Raw genomic sequence first — 26,126 nt, 5'->3', positions numbered from 1 at the left:
AGATGGTCACCCCAGTTTTGTGGACTATTTGCCAGTTATATTTATTTCTTTAAGAACACAACTGTGGACATACCGCACTGAGCTACACAAAACCACTTCTATGTTTTTTTTCTATCTTTATCTCTCTACTCCACCCACCAAATTTCTCCTCCCTTGAACAATCTATCAATTAACTTTATTGAAATTTCCTGATATGAACTCCTGCTTACAGAATGTTTTAAAGTTGTGCCATCTCCATTTTGAACCATATACATGCAAATATCTCAAAATGCTATGCACTATTAGTTTTTCCCTTTCCATTTCTCATCATATGTGTAAGTCTCTTCTCTTCTTGGATTTTGTTAAATATCTAGCAGAGAGCTAGATAATCTCTGTAAAGTTTTGGTTCCAATCCATATGACAGGAGTGCTGTCTTAGCTATAGTGATTACTGACTCCCGGCTAGACTGGCTTGTGAGGGATTGGGGGACACAAGGACCAGAAATCATCATCCATGCCTGCAGCATAATCTTGACTAAATAGATTTTTACTGGATTGGGAGTCATGGTTTTAAGTGATTTGAAACAAAGATGTGGGCAACCCTTTGCTGTTCTCTTTCCTATCTGATAATCAAGATGGAATGCTTTAATGCATAGGTGTCCTTGATTTTTAGATGAAGGGATTGTCACCGCTCAAACTTTATACATGTGAACAGTTACTAAAAGTTACTATTTGGTTGGATACATTCATGTGGCATTTAATTTCCAAATAGGATGTAGCTACTAGATATTGCCAAGAATGGCATTTTTAGGGTACAGTATTTCCTACAAGTTAGACTGGGGTTGCCAGAATGTGAACCTTATCTAAATGGAGTTTAAATAGACATTCCCTGACCCTACTGTTTAATATTAGTTAGAGTCATTGCTTTAAAGGAAAGACAAAAGTGTGGAAGAGATGTGGTGAAAACCAGTTGAGTGTTTTAGCTTTCTTGTTTGCCGTTTTTAAAGTGGTTGAGCCACCCTTTGTGGCAGCTGAACACTGCAAAAAATGAAATCTAAGCAAGTGAAAAGTATTTATATCATGCCATTAAAGTTTGTTTTCCTTATTGTAAGAATTATTGGCTTATCAAAAAATGTGTACTTATGATTTTTTTAGCTTACTTTAAGAACATTTCTGCTAAATAAAAACAGAACGACTCCTGATTAAGTTTTTTGTCTACTTTTTGTACATGCACTTTTTGCAGTGAAGGCAATTTTTTTAGAAACCAGTTTGTGCTGCTAAAGTTTTATCTATTGAATCCTTTTAAGCTACTCCTTTTTAAGCACCTATTTATTCTTTATTGCTTTTGGTACACAAACTGTTGTTTGCTTTTGGCCTTTTTATTTCAGATTCAAGCACCAAGCAAGTGACAGTCTATTATTCTGTCTTTGCACATGCATTATTTATAGGAAATAGGATTTACACCATGCATATGCTTTTTAAACAGTTGGATATTTAGGCCACTCATATGTTGATTCATATTTTCATTCTGCTTTGTCACACCTCTGTCTTTTCTTCTAAATTTCAGGCCCTAGCACAACATGCACAGAGGACTCGTGTGCCAATCTCGGGGTTTGTCTTCAGCAGTGGGATGGCTATACCTGTGATTGTAGTATGACTTCATATGGTGGTTCTGTCTGCAATGACCGTAAGTAGAAGGCTTTATGTTTGCTTTTGCTGGGTTAAAAAGCTCTTTGTTTATTTGAATGCATGTGCATTCGTCATTTTACTGCAAGTGGCCATGAATAATACATTGGAACTGCCAAAGATCATACAATGATGTTTTTTCACAGTGGAAGGCACAATTTTATGCAACAGACTGCAGACCTTTGCTCTTCAGCTAAAGGTGAGGCTGTTACAGTCAGTATGACCCAAGCTATATATGCTGGCTTGCTTGTTTCAGATTACATTAACACTATACTAAAATTCAAATGTTGTAACCTTTCACATTAGATGCTTCAGCCTAAAGCAAAATGTTATCTGTTTTTTTTTTTTTTACCTCTTATTTAAATACATTCGGTGTATCTTTCTCTATCTTTTTAAATGCAAAAGAGTAAATTAAAAATTTAAATGCCATAAATATTTAGTATGTAGTAAATCTGTAGATCTTTTAAACAAACATTTTATGTTTTAATATTGATTTCATATAAATAAATTGATGGAAACTAATTTCAGATAGGAGTAAATATAAGAAACTAATCATTATTTTTTTCCATGCATCCACAAATACATTACAAAAGATATTGAAGAACTTTGTAAAACTGAATAATATTTATCACAGTAGGGTGGTGACTATATTCTAGTCTATAAACAGGGCCATAGAGATATGAGTCAATAAGTGGGTGAGGTTGAGGAGGGTCTCTTCATGGCTCTCCATGTTTATATTCACTAGTACCAAGAACATGATGGCTGGTGAATGAGGTTTCCTCTCCCAGCCCTTAATCCCTGATTCTTATTTGGCCCTTCCCACCATTCAACATCCCCACAACCACACTTATTCTTTCACTGAAATAACTTAATCAACCTAGAATCCACTGCTAATACTAAAGAAAATAGCAGCCAATACATGTATAGCACATGACTTATTTGTAGCAATATAGGTGCAGTTGGCCAATCGGAATGACCATTTGAAGCTTCAGATTAAAGTAAGTAATTGGCTCTGCCTCGTCCTTTTCTCCTCCATGTTGTATCTTCTGTGTGACTTTCAATTGTGATCAATTGCTTATTGGCTTATTTTCATTCCATACTATATCTCAAAAATATAAAAAGTGAACATACTTCATATATACAGTATTTACATAGAGTAAACACAATTCGTCATGCCAGTAGAGTGTAATAATGTGTCCTGTTGTATGCTGGTTCAAGCGATTTCACTAAGGATTGATGTGTGCCATAACAGTAATCTATACTATAGGGTAAAATATATGATGTAATTAATTGTTTTACATGTATCCATTGATGGATACATGTATGGTCTTTTTTTTTTCTTTTACATATTGACATTTTTTTTTTTATTAATATTTGAAACCTTTCCATTTCTGTTATATCTCAAGATACGTAGTTTGCAAAAGCATACAAGGAGGTCTGTATGAACCACAGCATAAATACTGTCATTTATATTTACTCAATGTTAACCATACAAGAAAGCAAATAGCTTCCACCTCTAATGGAGTGGTACCGTTTTGTCTTCTTTGGATTAAGTATATTACTCATAGTGACATATTCATTCAGACCATAATTCATTAATGACAGTTGTATTGTATGTTATTATACAATACGTATCTTTGTTTAAATACCATTGTAGTTCGTTTTTAATTTGTCATACATCACAAGAAGGCTGAACCTCTTTGTTCTCTCATTAAGATAAATAATTCAAACATTAACAGTTAAACATACCAATCAACACAGAATACGCACCATATGGTCATATTCCAATATGTGCAATATGGAATGTAACAAGTATGATATTTGACAGACCTCATGGATAACAGTCAGACAATCAGAGTTCCACAGCTATTCAAAAAACATACAACATGTGGTTAAGAAATATTAGTGAGATTCCTCATTTTGAGTTTGATTATACACTACCATCTGTCCAATCATCAACATGAAATGCTTCATCATAGCATCTTTTGGAATACATCTACACAGTTAATAGAAAGTCAAATTCTGTGAATGTTTCTGTGGATATCATAGCCTCCTGGTGTTCTGCCAATGGCAAGTCTAGCAGACTGAGGCTTAGAAAGACCAGAACAAGAATTGTAGTCATACAGACTAAAACAGGAAAAGGAGATATCGCTTTCATCAAAACATGGCAGTGTGCAAGCTTGTAGTCAGGAAGAAAATAAAGAGTCATAAACTAAAGAAACAAATTATAGAAATTTTCATAAACATTTTTTTAATAACTGCCAATTTGGACTTTGAGGCCGGTTTATAAAGTATTGCATTGATGTTGCAATCCAGCACGACTCCCTTTCAACCTCTTGTTTGTGTGCTAGCTACTGAACAGCAAAATGGCAGCGTCCATGGAAAAAAAAAGAAAGTTGTTACGTTAAAAATCAAGACTATAGACACTGCTTCTTAGAATAAGGCTACCAATAATAAAAATAAGATTACCCAGAGGTTATTTGTCTTGACAAACATAGATTATACCCAGGAAAAAAATGCAGAGGTTTCCGGATCTTGACACTTGGTGTGTTTAATATTTAGTGTGGTTGTGTTACCATAACTAATAAGAAAGCTTTTTGTACCTATTAAAAATCAGCAATATACTTTTGCTCTTATAGTTACTCTGGGAAATCAGAATATGAAGGTATGTTGTGCCTTTCTCATTATTATCTCATTATGAATCTAACTCAGTTTGTTTAATATATGTAACCTTTAAGAATCTGACCGAGCTAACAGTTTCCATTACTGCTCTTTTCGTAGTGTTGTTTAAAATGTGACTGTCTGTGGCACAATGAATTATCTTGTCTTGTTAATGTTCAGGGTTAGGTTTTTGTCACTAAACCCTTTTGTCACATCTGCCGACTCATTATGTACATACTGGAGGTGTCCTGCTCAGCCACTGTAATGTTACTTGAACCTTTAATGATGTGATGGTTACTTTAGTATATTTGATGTTACACTAAAAGTGAGCCCAGCCTATAGGGATGAAGGCCAAACAGAGATGGTTCCTATTATAATGGTTCTTTTAGTCTAATCACAAGTTCTAGATCATGTCAAAACATTATTATTAACAAGCTAATTGACAAAACCTTATGTGTCAATCGAAATCCTGAGAAACTAAGTTTGTGAGAATGGAATGTGGTTAAGGATATGATGTTGGACCACAATGGATTGAGTCTTTATTAAAGTTACTGTATTTTCAGTTGCTGAATAAATGTGAATCATTATTTTTGAGCTGCATTTCAATGTTTTAAGAAGTGTGTGCATCTATATAGCAGTCAGTGTAGAAACAGCAGAACATGCTCTGGTCACTTTGAAAGCTGTATTAATATTAGTGGTGATGGAGGTAAAATTGTTGCCAATGTTGACAGTGCTTTCAAACTGTCCATTCATCCATCCTCTTCCGCTTATCCAAGGTTGGGTCATGGGGGCAACAGCTTGAGCAGAGATGCCCAGACTTCCCTCTCCCCAGCCACTTCTTCTAGCTCTTCCAGGGAAATCCCAAGGCGTTACCAGGCCATCCGGGAGACATAGTCCCTCCAGCATGTCCTGGGTCCTCCCCAGGGTCTCTTCCCAGTTGGATGGGCCCGGAACACCTTGCCAGGGAGGTGTCCAGGAGGCATCCTGATCAGATGCTCGAGCCACCTCATCTGGCTCCTCTCGATGCAGAGGAGCTTTCAAACTGGCTATTTTAAAGCTATTAATATTACATTATGAAATGTATATTTACATTTTTAGGACAAACTAATCAGTCCAGACTTTTATGGTCTAAAGCATCACCCACCCACACACTGCTATCAAAGAACAAACTGAGGTGAGATTTACAATTAAAAAAAAATGTAACAATTGACCTAAAAGTCAGAGGAACAGAATTTGCGTGGGTTTTAGTTATTAAGATTTCCAAACCATATGACACTGTCCCTGGCAAAATGTTATTGAACTTATGCTTCATTTGACTGATGCTTTCGATGCAAGAATTCTGGAAGGAACCACAGAATCTGACCCAGTGCTTTGTGACACAGAGTCTAATTTTAGTGCTTCAAGTTGGGCTGAAGTTGTTTAAGTCCGGAAGTGGAATGAAACCTTTCTAAAGGGGGTGGGATAAAAATGGTTAGTCATGTCCAGTCCTGTACTTTGTCGATTTTCTATCTTAACTCAGAATGTTAAGAAGTGAGATTGAGGTTAGGTGCAGCAGTCGATTTGGTTATAATGATTCACAAAGATAACGTATACTTCTAAAATGTGTTAAATGTTACAAACTGCTTTACTAATAATTAAAGAAGCAGATCCTAAATAGATTTAAGAGTATTGCAAAGAAAATGGCTTATATTTATGGCATAAAAAAAATTAACATGCATTTCTTTTGAAAGCTACCATGCAGGTCAAAACAAATGGCCAATTTGGCAGTTTTGGGCTCTGGGTCACAATTTGGGTGGTCCTAGTCTAGAGCAACAACCTTAAAAGACTCAAGTTTTTATACACTGTGTGGATGATGAGTTTTCATTGACCTCTGTCTGCTAGGAATTCCATTATCTAGGCTGGAGTTATGCAGGCCAAAATGCTTTTAAAAATAGTTTACAAAGAACAATTTTATGCAAAGTTTAATAAAGAGCATCCTACCAATATGTGTTGTGTACTTTAATATACTCAATGGAAATTTGCAGATCTAAACAGATGGCATCTTCCACTTATTTGATAATTTGATTTGAGGCCTCAAATAGGCCTGTAGATTTAAGCCATCACTAACCCTTCTAGCAAGTTACAGCAAAAACAATTGCCACAGGAAAGGCAGGCATTAAGGCATGTTACTATCCAACAACATTACTGTACTAATAATAATCAGATCTAGGATCCTCAAAGAAAGGTGGTGCATTCACCTCTCACGAAACACAGTACCCCAGGTCACTTAGCAAGGTCCACAGTCCCCAGGTCCCTTACTGCCATCTGATGTCACCTACTTTATTTCATCTGGCTGTTTTCCTAACCGACATGCCATGTGATCAATGGACCTGACACCCACTAACGTGCCATAGGAAGGCCGTCCCTCCAACTCTTTGGTTATGTGTGACTTTTAGTTAACCTGTGCAATGTGGCTGTCTGTCACAATGGCACTCAATGCTGAGCTTTACCTGTCAGTGGTGCATACTGATCTGTCTGTCATGTTAGCTATGGCATGCGTCCCCAGTGCTGCCTGCTATGAGATGGACCCAAAGCCCTTTTTTGTGGCCCAAGTGACCAATACATGTAATTCATGGGTCGTGTTGTGCGTATCATGGCATTAGCTGTCAATTGAGACCAAGATCAAGGCTCAAAGCCCAGAAGTGTGTGAGTTTTTGCATTGCAGAAAGACAACCCTTAGTGTTATATATTTATAAATTAGTTTCCATAAGACCAAACATGTACGAGAAAAAGGGAAAATGAAAAACTGAAAAATACTGAACACAAGTTTTAGCTATTCCACATCCATTTATTTAGAATATAGAGTCATTTGGGCCATCTGATTTGAGAGCTTTAACCAACATCTGCCTTTTTATGTCTAAAATACTGTATGTTGAATGTGTAGTTTTCTATATTCTGGTATTTAGTAAATTCAGTTAATTTCTTTAAAGTACAACTTTCTTTGTGTCTGTTGGTATACTGTACCTATAATAAATTGACAGAGAGGCCTGTTTTATGATTATTTCTGAACCTACTGTAGATTTTCCATTCTTTCAAAAAAAAAAAAAAGCACATAACATCATTTAAGTTCCAGCATTTTACTCAGAGAAGCAATGGGTTAGAAAAGTGGAGTGACACTGGAGCTATCTTGAGTTAAGGAATAAAGCCCACTATCCGCTGTGGAGATAAAAATAATTGATCTTCTGCCTTTGGGTCCACTTGTCACCTCTTTTTTCATTCTCTTATTTTTTTTATAGTTCATACCAGTGTGCGTAGTTTTTCTGTATTCTACAGCAAGTTACATTAAGAATACCTGAGTGTACTTTTTTAACTATGCGGAAGTCTTCAGTAATGCAACTGTGATATGAGGCTTACTAAGTACAATTCTGGCAATGTTTTGAAGCAGCTCTTTTTCAGGTGAACTCTGCTTGCTATAGATATTCATTGAGGTTATTTTCATTTATTACATTATCCAGTTCAAGCCACTGTAAAGGACCTTCTCTTGACTCACACAGACCATCATACAGTGCTCATTTGTCACCTTACCTCTCTAGATTTTTATATGTAATGCCTTTTTCCCTGATGCAAATTACCATTGATGCCAATTACAGCAATATGCTGTCTACCAACCTTATCGCAGGTTGTCAATGCCCAGCATCAATGGCATTTAATATATCATTGATTTCCCTTGTGAGCCTCCTCAGATCCCTTCTAGCCTTGATCATCAATGTGTGCTGTCTAGCTTGATACAGCAAGAAGAAAAATGACTCTCAAAATCAAGATACCACGGGAAAGTCACCCAGAGCTTCATCTTGTCATTTTCTGCTAGGCTGACTGTTAGAGACATAAGAATATTGTGTTGCAGATGAGAGAACATGATGAACTCAGCAGAGCTGTGTGGATCTTTAGCAGAATTGGGATCAGATTTACTGTAAGAACACTGCAAAATGTATTTCTCACTTTTATTTTATTTCTAAAACTGGTCTATTCATAAATAATGAACATATAAGCTGACTGAATGTTAACAAAGGTAATTCACATTTAAGCAAGACAAATTTTTTTTTTTATCTTATCTCAGATTCCAAATAATGTATGCCAAAAATGAATATCAACAATGACTGGCAAATTGGCAATCTGACAATACATTATGTCTTCATCTTATAGGATGCCTTCTACTTCTAAAATAAAGCTAACAGATGACATTGTAAGTAAAGTAAATTAATCAGGTACTGCTGGTGTATGTAGTCCCGTGGATTATAAAGATGTACCCTGTTTATCATTTTAAAATTTCCTCTAAAAGTAATCATGACTCAACAGTATAGACACATGTTTTTTTCATTGTCTGCACAAGTTATTTCTGTCTTTTGTCAATGAAATATTTACCTAACAAAAAATCAGAACAAGTATTATAAAAATTGTGTATCGACTGAATTACAATATAAAGAATATTTTTTCCACTGGGAGAGTCATGTCCTTGCCATGAGATCATGCTGTCAAGTGTTCCCTAATCTGAGCCTTATATTTGCCTAGATAGACTAAATTCTTATAAACCTCTACAGGACTGACACCCAGTTTTTAAAATTAACTTGTCCCTCCAGGGATCAGTATCATGGCAACTGTATGGCACTGAGGAAAACAAGCTACTGGTTTCAATTGATAAAGTGACATATGTGTGACATCTGCAAATTGCAGAGAAAAACAAATTTGTTGAAACATTGCTTTGTTGAAATGACAAATATAGTAATCAATTTCGCCTTCACTTGGATTTTGCTCAGTTACACTGACATGCTGTATCTGTGGTGGGCTGACGCCCTCCCCGGGATTTGTTTCCTGCCTTGCGCCCTGTATTGGCTGTATGAATGTATATATGTCCAAAATAAAAATAAAGTGATAAGCATAAAGCTGTTGATAACTAAAAGCTTCACTAGTTTCTTAACATTAAAATATTCATACATCAATGTCAGTAGGCTTTGCGCCCTAGGAACAAAGTTACCCAAACTATTTTATAATTTCAGTAATTATTTACCACTCTGATGCTGATGTTTCTGAACATAAAATAGGTCATTATGATAGCATTTGATGAGAATAATACATAATTAATTGCAGAATTACAGTATTTGAGGGTTCCTCTGGAGTGCCTCTTTCTATTGCCTGATTTGGCTCAAAAACTAATCTGCACATCATCATTTCATAGCGGGTTTAAGTTTCGAGTTTGGTATTTTTCCATCCAGCCATTTTAGCTCTACAACAACAATATTTATATAGCACATTTTCATACAAATAATGTAGCTCAAAGTGCTCTACATGATGAAAAAAGAGAAAAAAAAGACAAAATAAGAATTAAAATTAGGGAACACTAATTAACATTGAATAAAAATAAGGTCAGATGGCCAGGGAGGACAGAAAAAACAAAAACAAAAAAAACTTTAGACAGCTGGAGAAAAAAAATAAAATAAAAACCTGCAGGGGTTCTAGGCCACGAGCCCCCTATAGAAGACCTCTAGGTATTCTACCTAACATAAATGACCTCAATCAGTCCTCATTAATTTCATGGTTCTCATGGAAGAATTTGATGATGACGGTCATGGGGACTTCTGGCCTTTAATCCATCAATGTAGGATGGGAGATAACGCCATCCGATCCTGAAAATCCTTCCAGTGTAGCGACAAAATTGGCAGACTCTACAAAAAGGTCTTGTTATGGCTTCCCGTTTGTTATGTTGCATAACTTGGCTTTCTTTAATGACGGTTTATTTTCTCTTATTTGATTTCTTACCACCGTATCACTAAGGGAGGAATGTTGCCTGTTTATAATCTATTTAGGTTCAGGTTACTTAAGACGCCGCAATTACAAAAGAACTTATTCCAACCAGGGAGCTAGCGCCCCTATCAGAAAATACTTGCATGTTTACAAATGTACATTGTCATGGAGACCATATTACAAAAAACCTACCATACCTAAAAATATTAACATTTATTTAAAAAAATAATAATTCTTGCTTCATTTATAGTAAAAATGAACCTCAGGTACCAATGTATCACATACAGCACTAGACCGTCCTCAAGAAACCGTGACACACAGACAGACACACACACCTATCATCAAGATATCAAAGTTTTCGGTATCAGGGGGCCCTAAAACATCGATTTTCATTGAAAACCAGATGTTTAGATTTTTGATGAATCTAAAGTTTTCACCAGAGTAGAAAAGTAAAATTAACATTAAACAATTTCTACTCTGCTGAACTTGGCAAATGCAAAATGATAGGTGTTTTTACCCTTGAAAGGATTTAGGCATATAAATAAGAATGATCTTCACAAGGTTTAGATGTTCTTCAGTCTTAAAATTAGGCATGAGCTTCCAGACACCACCATGCTTTATAGCAAGTGAATGATGACATAATTAAGTAAAGACTTAATGATGTCACGTACTTAATAATATGACAACATGATGTAGCAAGAAACACAAAATGTCCATGAAGATGACTCAAAATAGTGGTGAAAAAACTTAAAAATACTAATAAAAAGAATAATAAATTCATGAAAATTACAACCATCTCTACCATATTAATTTTGCATTTTATGATTGTCCCAGTCTTGTGTAACATTGAACAGATGGAGAAAAACCCCATTTAATTTAAGGAAAATGGGTGGAAAAACAAAATCCAAAGTAAAATATGGAAGGAATTGGCTGTTTTCCAAAACAACTCTGAATTAGCAAAGATGGAACAGAATAGTCTGGTTCAGTGCAGGGTTCATTTGACATCACAAGGGATTTTTGTGTGGCCTTGAAACAAAAACAGAAACTGTTACTATAGACAGTGTAACTAATCCATATAAAACACTTACAATGTCTGTGTGTTTGCCGCTTGAAAGATTCACTCTTATATGTACCATGAGAAGTTCTTATTACTGAGGTGGATGTGTTGGGAGCCAAAAAAACAGTACATTACAATAGAGTGTAAATGGAGAACATATTATCACTTCAAACACATGCTAGTAGCCATCCTTTTAACATAAATTAAAACATATTAAATTTACAATATTTTTATTCATCAGGTATTTGGATAGTGTGTTTTATTTGCAGTCCATACATTTAATAATATAATTGGAAGTGTGCAAATGCATTTTCGCTTTGTCAGATAAATAGCAGGAAATACATGGCCTAAGGATTATTTTATAGGAGGTGCTACTATATATATTTCTTTGACTGTTTAGTTGTATAGTAATGTAAGAACATAATACATTTGCCAATGAGAGGAGATTATCCAGTGCGTCCAGGTTGTTAGCCATTACAATATCTTATTTGTACCAAGATCTTATTGACGTATGTTTTCAATGTTTCTGCTTCAACAAAATGACATATCAGTTAGTTTCTGACTTCGAAAATGAATGCATGTCCTCAGGTACTTGCTTCATTATTAAATAAAAGGAATTCCATTCGATTAACTGTCTTGAGAGATGTTTGGTATCAACTTACACAATTATATATTAATATGAAATAACACTTATACTGTACATTTTACAATTTTTTATTTCTAGAACATTTTTCAATCTTTTTTTTCTCAGAAAAAAGTAGTAAGAAATAAAACAGAAGAACAAGATTTAAGATCTTCAGTTGATCTAGTGATTTAAAAAAATTAAATTGTATAAAATAATAAATAATAATATTTAATATATATTATATTATATATATAATATAATAAATAATATGGTTTGTATGTGTGTGAGTGTGGGTTTGGGCAGGGGTTGTGCATGTGTGTGCCTGTGTGAACTTTAATTATTTGATTTCCAAAGGTATATTTCATTCTGTAGGCATCCTTCTATATAAAAGCGGTCGGGATTGTCCTTCTGTCCCATGAGTGCTACGCAGGCGCGGAGTTTCACACACACCCCGTCCATTTTCCAATGCACGATGGGATTTGTAGTTTCGTTTTTCCAGGTGAAAGATGTTTTTCTACTCCAGACTGTGCGATATCTTCTTCTTCTTTTTTACTATACTGTATAAAAGCGGTCAGGATTGTCCTTCCGTCCCGTGAGTGGAAAGCGTAGCGGTATTCCGCTTATCACAGACTTACTACTTGCAGCTTGCAGTACGAAGCGACATGATGTGAGCAGAGTTCTGCTGCTCCCATCGTTCCCTTGCTTTTGTGCGCGATGCGCTGGAAAAATAGACAAAATTATGTCTCTGGAAATAATTAATGTTGATGGAGTACAAATGCCTCACCGCGTAGTAAATATCAGGGGGGTTCAAAAGGGTGACCTCAATATAGAAAAAAAGTTTATATTTCATCACAAAAATAACAGAAACTACGAGTATTAAAGTAATACCGCTCAAATGTAATATAACCAAATTAATGAGTTTGTATAAAATATCAAATTGATCTACATATTGAATTGCCTTAAGAAGTGGTCAACTTAAAAGTCAGTCGCCTTAAAAGGTGGGTCAGCCTAGTTTAGAAATATTAGGTGGTGTACAGTTTTTGAAACTGGTGTCCAGTTAGCAGTGCAACAAAACTGGAAGGCTGTCATAACTACAAGATCAGCTGGACCTCATCTACACTATAATTCTAGATAGCTACCGTTATCTCCTATTTAATAACTGTATAGCAAGCAGAAATGCAAAACAGCAATTTATTTAAAGCAGTTATGAGCATGGTGCTAATGAAGGTATCCACAGTCTGTTAACATGAATAACAGATATGTTTTATTACAGATCTATGTATTTAGAGGCTCATTATTGTCACATATACAGAGTACAGTGAAACTCATACTTGCTAGTCAATTGTTCATTCATATTCGTAATAAACCATAGTTAAATTCGCCATGCATAAAGCTGCCTATGAATTGAAAGAGGCTCAGTATTGTTTCTGTAACAGACATTCATATTGACAGAAATATGTGGGTGTTTTATCACAAAAGGTGGGCAGAGCAGTTAATGCTTGTGATGACTTATTTTTCATAAAAAAAGTAAAAAAAGCCAAAAGATCAGCTGCTGATATGGATTTTTTGGTTGTTAACTATTTTCTTTATTTCAAAATTAGTATCTTCTTAAGTAACATTGATAAAAATGACATCAATACAAAACAATATTAATTAAAGCAGGAAGTATAAAGTGCACATTGATGAACCGCATCAGAGGGGGAAGTGTTCTCCGTTAAATATGAACCTGAACATTTATTTCCATTCTGTGACTAACACATGTCCAGTCCTGGCTTCTGCCCACACTTGTTGTAAACAACAAAAGAAAAGAATTTTTTTCCCCCAATACTGCTATTACGACTGTATTGTATGTTGTATCTTCTGTTTACTAATGTAAGTACTGAACTCTGCTTAAGTATCTAAATTAAAAAAAAAAAAAAGTTTTTCAAATATAAATTTCTTAAGCAAAGAAATATCACAGTAATATTTTAGATACTTATTATAATTATAAGCACATTACTGTTTTACTGTTGAAAAGGTAAAATGTATTCTTAAGTATCGGTATGATTTAAGAATATTGTGGAGTTGAAGTGGTTAGAGTTGATGCCTCAAAATTTGATCTCCAGTCCTGTCACTATCCGGGTGGAGTTGGTATGTTTCCCCTGTGTTGGTGTACATTTTTTCCTTGAACGTCTTTATTCCAAGCCCTCCACTTCCTTAAGAGAAGTTAAATATATTGGCATTGGGTGACTGAGTGAGTTTGATTTGTGTAGGAATGGAATGGAGTTTCATCTCAGTCTGGTTCCTAATCGAGTCTTCACTCTGTTAAGAGATTAATAAATTAATGACTGGTTAAACAGTGTCTAATATGCAATTTGGAACAAGAACAGAACTAACTACCAACCAGAACAAATAACAAATAACTTTGTTAAGAGATTAATAAATTAATGACTGGTTAACAGTGTCTAATATGCAATTTGGAACAAAAGCAGAACTTACTACCAACCAGAACAAATAACACATTAGTAAGCTGTTCCCATGTGAGTACTTCACTAAATGAAATGCCTTGGTTAAGATAGGAGTTTTGCCCGAATGTGATGCTCTTCTCTGTTGTGTTGATAAATGGAAGATTCATGTGATAACACACTTCAGACACACCATGCCATGTAATTTAAGTGTAATGCACACAATAACTTCCGACTTTCAGACCGTTATTCCATTCAAAGCCTCCTCTCTTTAAAATGGCCGATTTTGTGTATACTGTAAAGCCTGTTTTTTCTCTTCTCTACTCTTTACAGAGCTTTAACTTTTAAAGTGATTAACTTGCACAGACAGCTGCATTAACAAAAAAAAAGTTTGAAGCCTTTAAGTGTGAAATTTGATTTTAAGAAATCTGTGACTTTTGAATTCCACACACCATTTAGTTTAGTCCTCATTAATGAAGGGGTTTCTTATTGAATTTTTTTTTTCTTTTTAAAGTGTTATTTAGAAGACTCAGTTCCCTCTTCAATCAACACCTCCTGTGAAATGAATGAACCCTGGGCGTTTTAGAGGTGGTGACTAATTACGGAAGCCTGTTTATCAAGAAACAAGCAATCTTTAATCCATACGCTCGTTGATCACAGAAGTTTAATCAATGATATTTTTCTACCTCTTAGTGTTTTTCCAGCCTGATTGTATGTTTATTTCAACAAGCTGGTATTTATTGGCCAATTCTGAAATTGGTAGAGTCCTGCAGTGGAGCGTGTAGAGTTGAATTGAGGTCAAAACACAGTTTAGCACATTTCACTTGTGTAACATTTACATCCGAACAATTCCTTTATCAATTGCCATCATTTTTTTAAAACAGAGCACTCATCTTCATGACAGAATATCTAAGTATTCATGACCCTTGACAAAGGAAGTCTCTTCCTAAAATCAGTCTATTTATGAGCTTTCCATTCCACTAAATGGTATGTTTGACACAAGAATGTCTTTTTTCGGGAAGTGTAGTTATGTAAGTTTTTATTTTTTTTATTACGCAAACAAAAAATGAATAGGCTGACATTATACTGTGGTGTTTAGTGCTATCCTGTCACAGCTCTCAAGTCCTGGGTTTGGATTCCATGCCTAATCATTGAATTTGAGAACTTTTAATGTTATCTTTGTGTCTATGTGGGTTTTTGTCTCACATTTCGAGCACATTTATGTGTTTATGTTTCTAAATGGGGTTATTTGCCTATTTGTACCCTACAACAAAAGCTGACAACTCAACCAGGGATGATTCCTGCCTTCTAACCAAAGCAGTCCTCCTTGTCTGTTAAAATGCTTAGAAACTGGATAGCTGGGGGGAAAGCAAAAACACAAGTCCTTCCTGACTTGACGGAATATTAGCATAAGTGTTTTGTTTGTCCTTCCCTAGGTCGCTAATCTTGTTAATCCATGCACATTGTGTTGTACAGTGTCTGCATATGTCCGATCATGTCATTCAGTTTACACCATCCAGTGAACATCTCTCTGTTCATCTATCATGAAACAGTGTATTTCAATGAGAAATTGTATTTTCACTTAAAGTCCAAGGGCATAATGACATATTGGCCGCTTTCCCTAAGTTGCCAGAGAGTGGTTGTCCATATATACTCTTTTATATTTGAATGTCACATCTGAGATAGACCTTTAATAGCTGATTTAATAGAGTGAGAATAGAAGCTGGATGGACATGATCCTGCAAACTATATAACAGATGTGAGGTGGATGCATTGGATTGAGATCACAGAATGGTTAATTATGGACCTAAAGGGATACACTGGAGTTCCTAACAGGCAGAGTGAACCTTAATATAACTATGGAGGCAAGTGAGGGACTATGTAAACTGCTTAGAAGATATATAGTTAAGCTGCAAAGCAAAAAGAATAGATCATCCAATATGAAGCTATTTGTGTCATGTGAGCCAAGTGCAATAGTGATGTTTATTGGGTTTCATAAAAGTCATCATCATCATCTGCTCTGTGAAATTTATTTAAACATTACAAAAGCCTTATAAAACCACATACAATTAAAAAGAAAGCGAGGAAAGTAAATAGCCAGCACTGACTCCAGCTTTAGAATAATCTTGTGATCCGGTGCTTCCCTGTACACTGACTTGGGTGAGAGCATTTATAGTATAACAAACTTCATGTCTGGACAAACTTATTAAGAAGGCAGGCTCTATTGTAGGAATAAAGCTGGACAGTTTAACATCTGTAGCAGAGTGACGGGCACTAAGCAAACTCCTGTCAGTCATGAAGAATCCACTGCATCCACTTAACAGTGTCATCTCCAGGCAGAGGAGTAGCTTCAGTGACAAACTGCTGTCACTGTCCTGCTCCACTGAGAGACTGAGGAGATCGTTCCCCCCGCAGCCCCAAACCGACACTATGCGACTCTTCAGTTCTACCCGGGGGAGTAAATGCTAACATTATTCAAAGTTATTGTCAGTTTTTTACATGCTTTTTTATTACTCTTTAATTTAATATTGTTTTTTGTATCAGTATACTGCTTCTGGATTATGTGAATTTCCCCTTGGGATTAATAAAGTATCTATCTATCTATCTATCTATCTATCTATTACACTATAGCGATCAGAGCAAACAGACACACATCAATGTCTGAAAAATGATAAATGTAAAATCTGGTCACTGGCCAAACTCCAAGTGCAATATTTATACAAGACTAATTGCTGGATTTTGAGCAACATTGACAGCCATGGTATTAACAATAGATGGTGTGGTATGTATGGTGGCTAAGGAACTAAACTTCACATCTCAATGATCTCAGTTCTGTCTTCACATGTGACTTTTTATGACTATGGGCAAGTCACTTTACTTTCTTCAAAAAGATATATGCAACAGTTGTTTGTTTGTTTTTGGACAACAAGGATAAAAGGAATCAGCTAAAGTATGTATGATCGTGGTAAATGTTTGCCTCATAAAACTGGAAAAGCCCTTAAGGCTAGGTTAACCATAGAGTATGCTCTATTAGTCAGAACTTAAATATTTCAGAACAATCACATGGGGGTGCAAACAAATCATAAAAGGCAACCTTATGTAATTTCTGTTTGTATGACAAAATATACTTGTGGCCTGCTGATGTATCCTACAACCTGTAGGCTGAGAAAATAAAGCCCACACACCATTTTGTGGGAAATTTCTAATTACTAAAGTTGTAAAAAAAAAAAAAGAACAATTTTCCTTACCAGAATTTATTTATTGAATAGCATACAGTAAAGAAATTATTCTTAAGTGTCTCAGTGTCATGTCCAGTAATGAAGTTGAATGTTTGTGTCATTAGTGTAAGGCTAGAGCTTTTCTCTCACATCTTTAGGGTCTCGGATACAAATTCCACCCTAATCATGGTCTCTATAGGATTTGCACATTTTACCATTTTTGTGTGAGTTTTCCCAAATTGTTCTAGTTTCCTAACGCATCTTAAATACACCTCTCTTAGTAGAATTTACCGAATGAATTGTTCCAGTTTCAGCTTGGCTTGAACAGGATTCTTGACCTGTCCGGGTCTGACTTCTCACCTTACACCCACTGTTACAGTAAACTGAGATTTACTTATTGACTGAGAGTTAATTACACAATGTGATACCGTAGTATATGACTTTCTAAGTTCACTTGACTCCTTGTTTTCAAGGTCCGTCCTTAAGTGCTGACTGGTGGTAGCAGGAAAAGAACATCTCTGTTGAGTGCCACGACAAACTGTGCTCAAATTGGCCACTTGAAAATAGCTGAAAAATCCCTCTGTATAAAGTTTAGTGCAAAATGAATAAAACAAATCATGTAAGCTGATTCCCACAGAATTGGCCTGCGCGATGTTTGTCTTGGGCACCTGTGTCTTTGATATAGAAGGTAGCTTTCTGATCGTCTAGTACACCTAATGGCTCCCTTCTGTGAATGTCGAGTGCTCTTCTCCAGCTGTGCGCCTATCATAGCTTCTTGTACAATAAAGACACAGATGTTCTTTCCCAGTTGCATTTTTCCTAACTTTATTTAAAGCATCATTTATTAAAATAGTATAGATCTCATTTTGCCCTGGTTGCTTGGATTAGTGCTTTCAAAGGTGCACTAAGTATTGTTTTTATGATTCAATTTATTTGCATTTTAAAAATGAAAGGTTTGCATTCTGCCGTCGTAGTCATATAGCTTTTTTACCTTAAAGTTCTTTCTTTTTGTAGTAGGAGGTATGGCCTAGTAAGTCATCAATGTTTTCCTAATTCAAATAAGACATGGTTTCAGGGCATTTGATTTCAACTCTACATTATATTATGTGTACAAAGGCACTTATTTTGATTAAAATTGTTACCTCAAGATTATGCCATGCAAGGCCATTCTCCTTTACATTCAGTGGTGGTTGTGGAGTAAAGTCTGTGCTAAAAGCAAAAGGTGCAAGGCAGAAAACAACAGAAGTCATGCCATTATAGTGGGTGCTCAGTCACTCACTCATGCTGTCAACAGGTCAGCCCCTCATTCAACAGGTGCAGCTGAAACCAGAGGAAATCCGATCCACCATCAGGAAGCCCTAGACTGACATTAACACTGTGTTTGTAAGTGCATCATTGTATTTTGTGGTACAGGAAAATAAAGTTATTCCACATAGGAGGAATGGGCCAGAATTTGAGCCTGGGTCCCTGGAGCTGTCACACTACAGTGCTTCATTTCACTAGAAAGGCACAAGCCAAAAAATAAACTCTTTTCTTAAGTAGCACAGAAAGCAAAGCCAAAATCATTTCCATTAAATTTATTTTTACCAACAATTATTTTATTCACTACCAATCATCCCTCCAGCACATCAGTTGCAGGCACAGTGACTTCTCCTTAAATAGCAGTTAAGCACAAAAATGAATTCATAATTGCTTTAACTACCTGCATCACTTTTCAAGATTTTTATTAAAAAAACTGCAATTTGTGATGTTACATGGAATGATTCAACACCCAGCATTTAACACAAAGTGATATCATTCTTTTAGACCTGGCCAAATCACCAATGATGATAACTTCAGTACTATAGCACTCTTTCACACGTGAAACTAATTTCCCACAGCATTTCTGCAGATTTTGTTACTTCAGTGCTGTTGTTTCACTAAAGGGAAACAGCCTCATCAAATCAGTACTTTCGGTTTTTGAAAAAGTGAGTAATGAACAAAGGAATTCACCGAATTAAAGCAATCAATTCAGTTAAAAGAATTACTGTTCCCACTGTCACTGCGTGCCCTCCATTGCCTCTGCACAATCAGAAAGGAATGTAGGATTGCAAATATGAGCCATCTCTGACATACAGTGCAGTGGTGAGAGGAGTGACCTGATGATGAAATAATGAGGACAAAATTAGGGTATGCCTCTACAGTGCACTCAAGGCATCTTTTTCAAAATGAAAGTAGTTTATAGAATTTCATTTACAAACAGTGTCTCTGACATATTGTAAGATATGTTTAAGTTGAATAAAATCCTTCAAGAAATTAGCTAGGTTAAAGTAAGTATGTTGCTGAGGCGCTTTACTTCTTAGTTTGTTTTAGCGGCCAGAAGTCTTGGTATGAATCTCAGTCTGGTCTTGTTTGTGCAATGTTTGCATATTCTCCCATCTTTATTGGTCTATCATATTCCAGTTTCCGCCTATATCCTAAGATGATGTGAGGTAGATCAACTAGTTTTTCTCAATCACATAAATAAATATATGTGAATCCATACAGGCCCATGCCCTTGTACCAAATGCTGCTGGGAATGTCATCACAATTTGAGCCTTCAGTATAAATCCTGTGGATGAAGACTTCAGACAAGACAGCAAGTGTGGTTATAAAGCAGCTTTATTTTGCAGAGTCACAGTGAGAAGAGTTTCAGAAAAGCAGACAATCAATAATACATGACAGCGTCAGGGCTCTTCTGAACCCCGTCTGTTGGGTGAGGCAAGTTTTTATATCCCTAGAATGCGTGATTTAATATCATTATGAAATGTAACAGTCAACACGTTTATTATACACAAACCTTGAGCCCCTTCAACGCCCCTTATGCAACTTGATTTCTTGGCCCCTTTTGTTATGGCGTTCAGATGTAAGCTAAGGGAAAACGTGATAAGGCAGACTCATGTGTGGAATGCTCAGACCTTGAGTCCTTTGGACAAATATTTTTCTGTTTGCTAAAACAAAGCATGCTTTTACATGGTTTCGTAAAGCTTACTTCTCAGACATGAATTAGTACAAGGGAACAAAGAGAACATTCGTCTTCCTTCCTTAGAAGAAGCTGCATTTGTTTCATGTAACGGTATAACTTGCTGCACGAGCAGTTCCCAATCACAGATTTGCTTTACCTTTTTGATTTGCTGTAGCATATTATATTATTGAGTTATGTAAATACATTGCCCTTGTTTAAGTAATAAAATAGTTTTCATTTTTTGCACAATTGAACATATGGCATGCATTGGGCAGCAGAATGCTCTTGGCCTGTAAGATATAGAGAGCAACATACACTCCAGCTCACTTTTGACTTCTTGCCTTACAGCTGACTTTGCGTTTTGTTGCTGCTCCACTAGGATGGAATTGTTGTTCGCTTTTGGTAAAGAACTCAAGTAGGGCCTCTTCTGTCTTTTAATCAATTTTTTGGTCCACCTGAGAGAAATATTAAAAGAAGATTTAATTATTTCAGCGTGACTGAGTACTTTGAAATTACTTGCCTGTAGCTGGGAAGGTTTTATTCTTCTGCAGGGAATGAGAATTGGTTTATGTTAACAATGTCTGCTATTCGGTAGAAAGCCTGCATGTGTGCATAGGGGAATAGCAAATATTCAGAACAGAAAATTAACTCTCTTGTGTTGCAAATGTTGGATAAAACCTTCTGCAGGCAGGTGCTGCCAGCACACAGCAGGAGAAAGAGTTGATGGACATTGGTTATTATTATTTATTTGTTTGTTTCAGCTAGCTGAAACCAGAAAATGAAAGACTTTGTTGTTCAGGTACAAAGACTTACCTGATTCATCTCAATTGGAATATCTTGGGCCTATTGGCCAACTTTTGTAAAAATCACACTTATTCATTATGCTTTCTAGGAGCCGCCTTACATGTTTAGCTTCGGTCATCCTTTAAAAATGACCTTCTAGACTTGAAAGAGTGAGGTGCAGTTCAATGTGATACCCCAGCATGCTTTATGCCCTCAGAATTGCTTTCATTCCCTACCTACCCGTGGCCTTTCTGGCCTTCTTACTGTAATTTTTGAACCTCCTCCTTACTTTTAAAAGCGGAATATCTCGTGCTTTTTCTTGAACCCAGTTAAACGAAGTACTGGAAATTAGAGTCAGCATTGTCAAACTGTTGCCATACTTTGTAGGGAGAAACTACAGTTATGAAAAAATCTGTCTCACTGTCACTGATCACAGTCCATTGGATTGTAAGTTATGTTTTAAAAGCATTGCCTACCAGAAAAAATCATGTATCATAAAAGGTAATAGCTTTGACATGAAAGAGAAATGACGTGAACTACTTGCAGTTATGTAGCATTATGGGATCCATTTGGAATGGTAAGCCTTAGCTATGCAATTATTCCATCTGTGATAATCTGTTAAACAAATGTCTAACATCTCTTCCCACTTATTCATTTTTAGGTGTGCCTACTTGTAAAGAATGGCAAATTATGATGTGACAGGGAGTGTGATGGGATATCTTAACTATATTAATACTAATCCATTTACGTGTGACATCTTTCAGTTTTACTTATTGGGAAGAGGTTGATGGAAAAGAAGAACTAAAAAAGTGTTGTGAGGCAAAGGAGGAAACAAAATGAAGGAAAACAAAACAAAAAGCAGATTATAGTTAATGGAGAGAAGCAGGTACAATAAATTAATGAAAGTTAATAGTACAAAATATAGACGGAAAAGTTAGGAAGTGAGCTTTTGACTCCAAACAGTATTTTACTAATTTATAGGCATTACAGTGTTTGAATAAAATGTTTTCTGTTGGCAATCACGTTCAAGTTACAAAGTCCTACGGTATATTCTAACTGTCATTAGTCTCAACAGATGCAACTTAGATTAAAGATTATAAAATGGGTAACTTTAGGAAAATACGAAAATTATCTGCAGATGTCATCCAAGCTATACTGCATGAGATCTCCCATGTTGCTTCATTTTTTTTCACTAAAGTATGATTAATCATCATCGAATGCCAGTCCCATGTTATGTTTATGCATAACAAGTACTGTAGTTTAGCCGCTGGTCAATTAAATACTTCCCAGTCACACACTTATTTTAAGCTCTTTCTGTTTATCTGTATTTATTTTTTTCCCATATTTTTATTGTCTGGGCCTCTTTTTATTCCCTACATGGTTAATTAAGGATTGCTGAAGAGCAACATAGGCATGCTGGCTGTTGGAATGATATGTAGCAATGTTACGTGCCGCCAGTCTCACAGATGACTCTTTGGAGAAGTGCAAATGTTTCTCTGAGCCACACATAATTTAACGACACTTTATTTTTCTGCTTCTTGTCTTCTCTGGAGCTGAAATAGTGCTCGATTAAATTACATAAAAAGGCCAACACAAAGTAGGCTAGTAGTGGATTATTTGTCTGCTAAATTCCCCCTTTTCTTAACACCATTTGCATTTCCCATCCAATCATCTTTTCCTAACTTCTTTTTTAATACCATATTTTCTTTCTTTCAAAAAATTCACCCTGGAGCTCTTTTGCAAGCTGAAAGCAATATCAGATTGTCCTAATTCCACATTTAAAATTCAGTGGTGATTCACCACCCTTGATAGATTAGAAAGAGCATTCTAGACGTAAAGATCCCTATGGCGATAATGGTCTGCCGTCAGTAATTTTCAAATAAGCCCATGACACCAAGTACAAGTCTTGTCTTTGTAGGCCAAATAGAGCAGGTTGGCACATGTGGCAGTCAGATAGATAAATCAGAGAGGCAGCATGTGCCCAGGCGATGGAGGCGGTTAACATTTAAGGGTAGAAAAAAGTGGTTCCTGCACAGTTTTCAATGGATTTGTAAACAACAGGGTATATATATATATATATATATATATATATATATATTGTGGTAGATAGGGGGCGCTCTTGCTCCCTTGAACCCCTGTCCACGACTCCAGACACCAGGTAAAAGTCCTCAATTCGACTTTATTCTTCAGCCACAGTCTACAAAACACCCTCTCCTCCACAATACTCATATAAATCAACAATTCTCAAATAAACCAATCCTCCAGCTCCCAGACGCGTTGCCACCCTTCCACCCAGCTCAGCTCTTCGTCTGGGAGCTCCCACAGTCCTTTTATACTCCCTGACCCAGAAGTGTTCCTAGCCAACAGTCCACAAGTCCTTATTCCTTCCGGGTCAGGGTAAATAGTACTTTTTTTTCAACCCGGAAGCCCGTCGCTCTTCCTATTACGAACTTCCGGGTCATAGGGCACGAAGAACTCTTCGGTCCTCCCTGCAGCTCCCTCTCGAGGCCCCCATGGCATCCAGCAGGGCAGTGCAAAAAAACTCCTTTGTCCATGATGCCCTGCTGGTCTTCTGGGGACCTCCATGCTGCAAGGAGGGGTCCACCTGGCGGCTTGGGGGTATCGGCCGGGATAAACGACCGGCCAACCTCCATAAAATATATATATTTTTGAGTTGAGAAAGTGGGGCCAAAGGGAAAATCGATACATAAAACAATGTTGGTCTTTCAGTGAGGTGTGGGAGTCTTTCATTAAACAAGAAGGCTGCTGAGAAAGCAGTCAGACCAAACATGTCACTTCCTTGGGAACAATTTTTAACATACACAACATTCTGTAGGTAAACCAACATCTGGCAACATTACTGGGAATTATCTTTTTTTTCTAATTAAATAGGCTGTGCTGCCTTAGTTGTACATTTTTGGAGTTTTTCAAAGTAATTATATAGTAATTACTTACTGATTGCTTTGTGGCTCAAACATATATTAATGTACAATTAATTAATGCTGTAATTGCTTCAGAACTGACACTTATACTAAACAGTTCTCAGAAAATGTTTGTCTCATTACATATAATGCAAAGCAATTAATTCTTCACTACAGACCTTGTGTAATGCTGGAATGTGCAAAATAGTTTTTTATGTGTTTAATATTTTCAAAGCACTTATAATTTATAAGTAAGTGAGATACAGCAGCTATGCTGTCAGAACCGTAAGCACACCCATGTCAGGGTCGCTTGCTGTGCCGTAGCCTCCTTGACAGATGAAGGCTGTCAGTTTCCTTTTTCTAATTTGTGATAGGGTTTCTTCATGCAATGATTAATAGTGTATGTTGGACAAAAGTAGATTGGATAGCCTCTTACAGGAAAGGCCACTTTATTCATCATGTGATCCAAATTCCAGCAGCACTTCCAATCCTGGACAGGAGGCCAGTATATCACAGAGCACATTTATGCTCGTCAATCATAGCAACATGCATCTCTTAAGAAATCCTAAGGAAATCAGATTATTATTATTATCACTATCAAATTATTATTGTTACCATTACTCTTACCTGACTAACACCTTTATCCAGGGAACTTAGAGCATCAAGAAACATCACAACTGTTTATGTAAGAAGTTTCACAAATTAAAATATATTCAGTCAGGCAAGCTCATCTGGTTAACTAATAGCTGAGTTGTCACAATTACTCATTCAGGTACTTTTTTTGAAAATTGTTATGGCATCCACTTCAAGCATTTTGTTCCAGATTTGTTTGAACCTTGGAGTGAAGAAGTGCTTCTTGGCTTCAGTTTTAAATGCATTTTCTTTTACTTCCGTCTGGTGATTCACTATTTAATTGAAATATTATCAATGTATATGCGAATTCTGAAGATCTGGATTGGATCCCTAAGAGGTTTAATTATCTTAGTCTGCCAGAGTTGAACATACCATTTATTTCTGAGATCACACTTAGTTGATTTCTTCTGCAGATCATTGTCACCAATCTGATATTATTAGAGTTCTGTTGGCCTGAGTGTATTACTTTGTTCAGTCAACATTTGCTCAGTTTTGAAGATTATCGTTTTTGAATTGTTTTTGATGCCTCCTCAGTAGTTTTGATCCATCCAATTTTAGTGTCATATTCAAATTTCCTAAGTTTACTAACTATTTCAGAATCATTGCCATCAATATAAAGTCTCATGTGGTGGTCCAAGCACAGATCCCTGAGGGTCTCAATGAGTAAGTCATATTAACATGGAAATTGCAGATAAAAAGGCTCAAAGATGGCTCTGTAATGTTGATCATAGAAACGAATGATGCCATTGTATTTCCAAGTCACTGTTAAGGGGAACATGGCCATCATCACACTCGCCCATGTGTGCTGTGCTACTATTGTGAACATTTTGCAATGTATTCTGTAATGTGCATAAGAAATCTGTGATCACTTGGTCCATGGAATCCAAAAGAAAACAAGGATAGCTAGCAGGACAACAAGTTTAAAAAAAGAAGTAAGAAAGAGGCAATTCATCGACAAACACAGAGTAGTGAGAACATATTCGATCAACTTTGGAAAACTGACAACAGTCTTCATTTGTATTTCTAATAACAGCAACCTAATGAAACACATACAGTATAACATATGACAATGCCTTCTGAAGAAACTTGATCACATGCATAGGATCATAACTAAAGTTGAAAAACTGCTGCCATTCATTACAAAATGTCACCTTGCACTTTCAAAGGCTCTCTTTCCCCACAATTTTCAGTTCACTGCTGTCATGCTGTCTCATTTTTTTTTTTTTCGGTTGGAAGCATCTCTGCACATTTAAGAGGATTGTCAAAGTCCTTCAACCTTTTCACATTAGGTGCAGTATCTAAGCAAGTGGTTTCTTGTTATTTTCAGACTCTCAACTTCTAGGTTACGGATTTCCTTTT

The 26,126-nt window shown here is 36.2% G+C and overlaps 1 protein-coding gene across 8 annotated transcripts in view; it reads left to right on the top strand.

Annotated features, from left to right (window-relative positions):
- Positions 1-26,126, top strand: part of LOC120539266 (neurexin-2-like) — a 2,018,463-nt gene that overhangs the window by 1,255,760 nt on the left and 736,577 nt on the right. For all 8 annotated transcript variants that reach the window (XM_039769182.1, XM_039769181.1, XM_039769180.1 and 5 more), the window contains one exon: positions 1,546-1,665. In XM_039769182.1, the coding sequence (XP_039625116.1) occupies positions 1,546-1,665 (120 nt within the window). The remainder of the gene's footprint in view (positions 1-1,545; positions 1,666-26,126) is intronic.

This window comes from Polypterus senegalus, chromosome 11 (genome assembly GCF_016835505.1).
Source record: "Polypterus senegalus isolate Bchr_013 chromosome 11, ASM1683550v1, whole genome shotgun sequence".
Taxonomy (NCBI): Eukaryota; Metazoa; Chordata; class Cladistia; order Polypteriformes; family Polypteridae; genus Polypterus; species Polypterus senegalus.
This window is presented reverse-complemented; position numbering and strand designations above follow the sequence as displayed.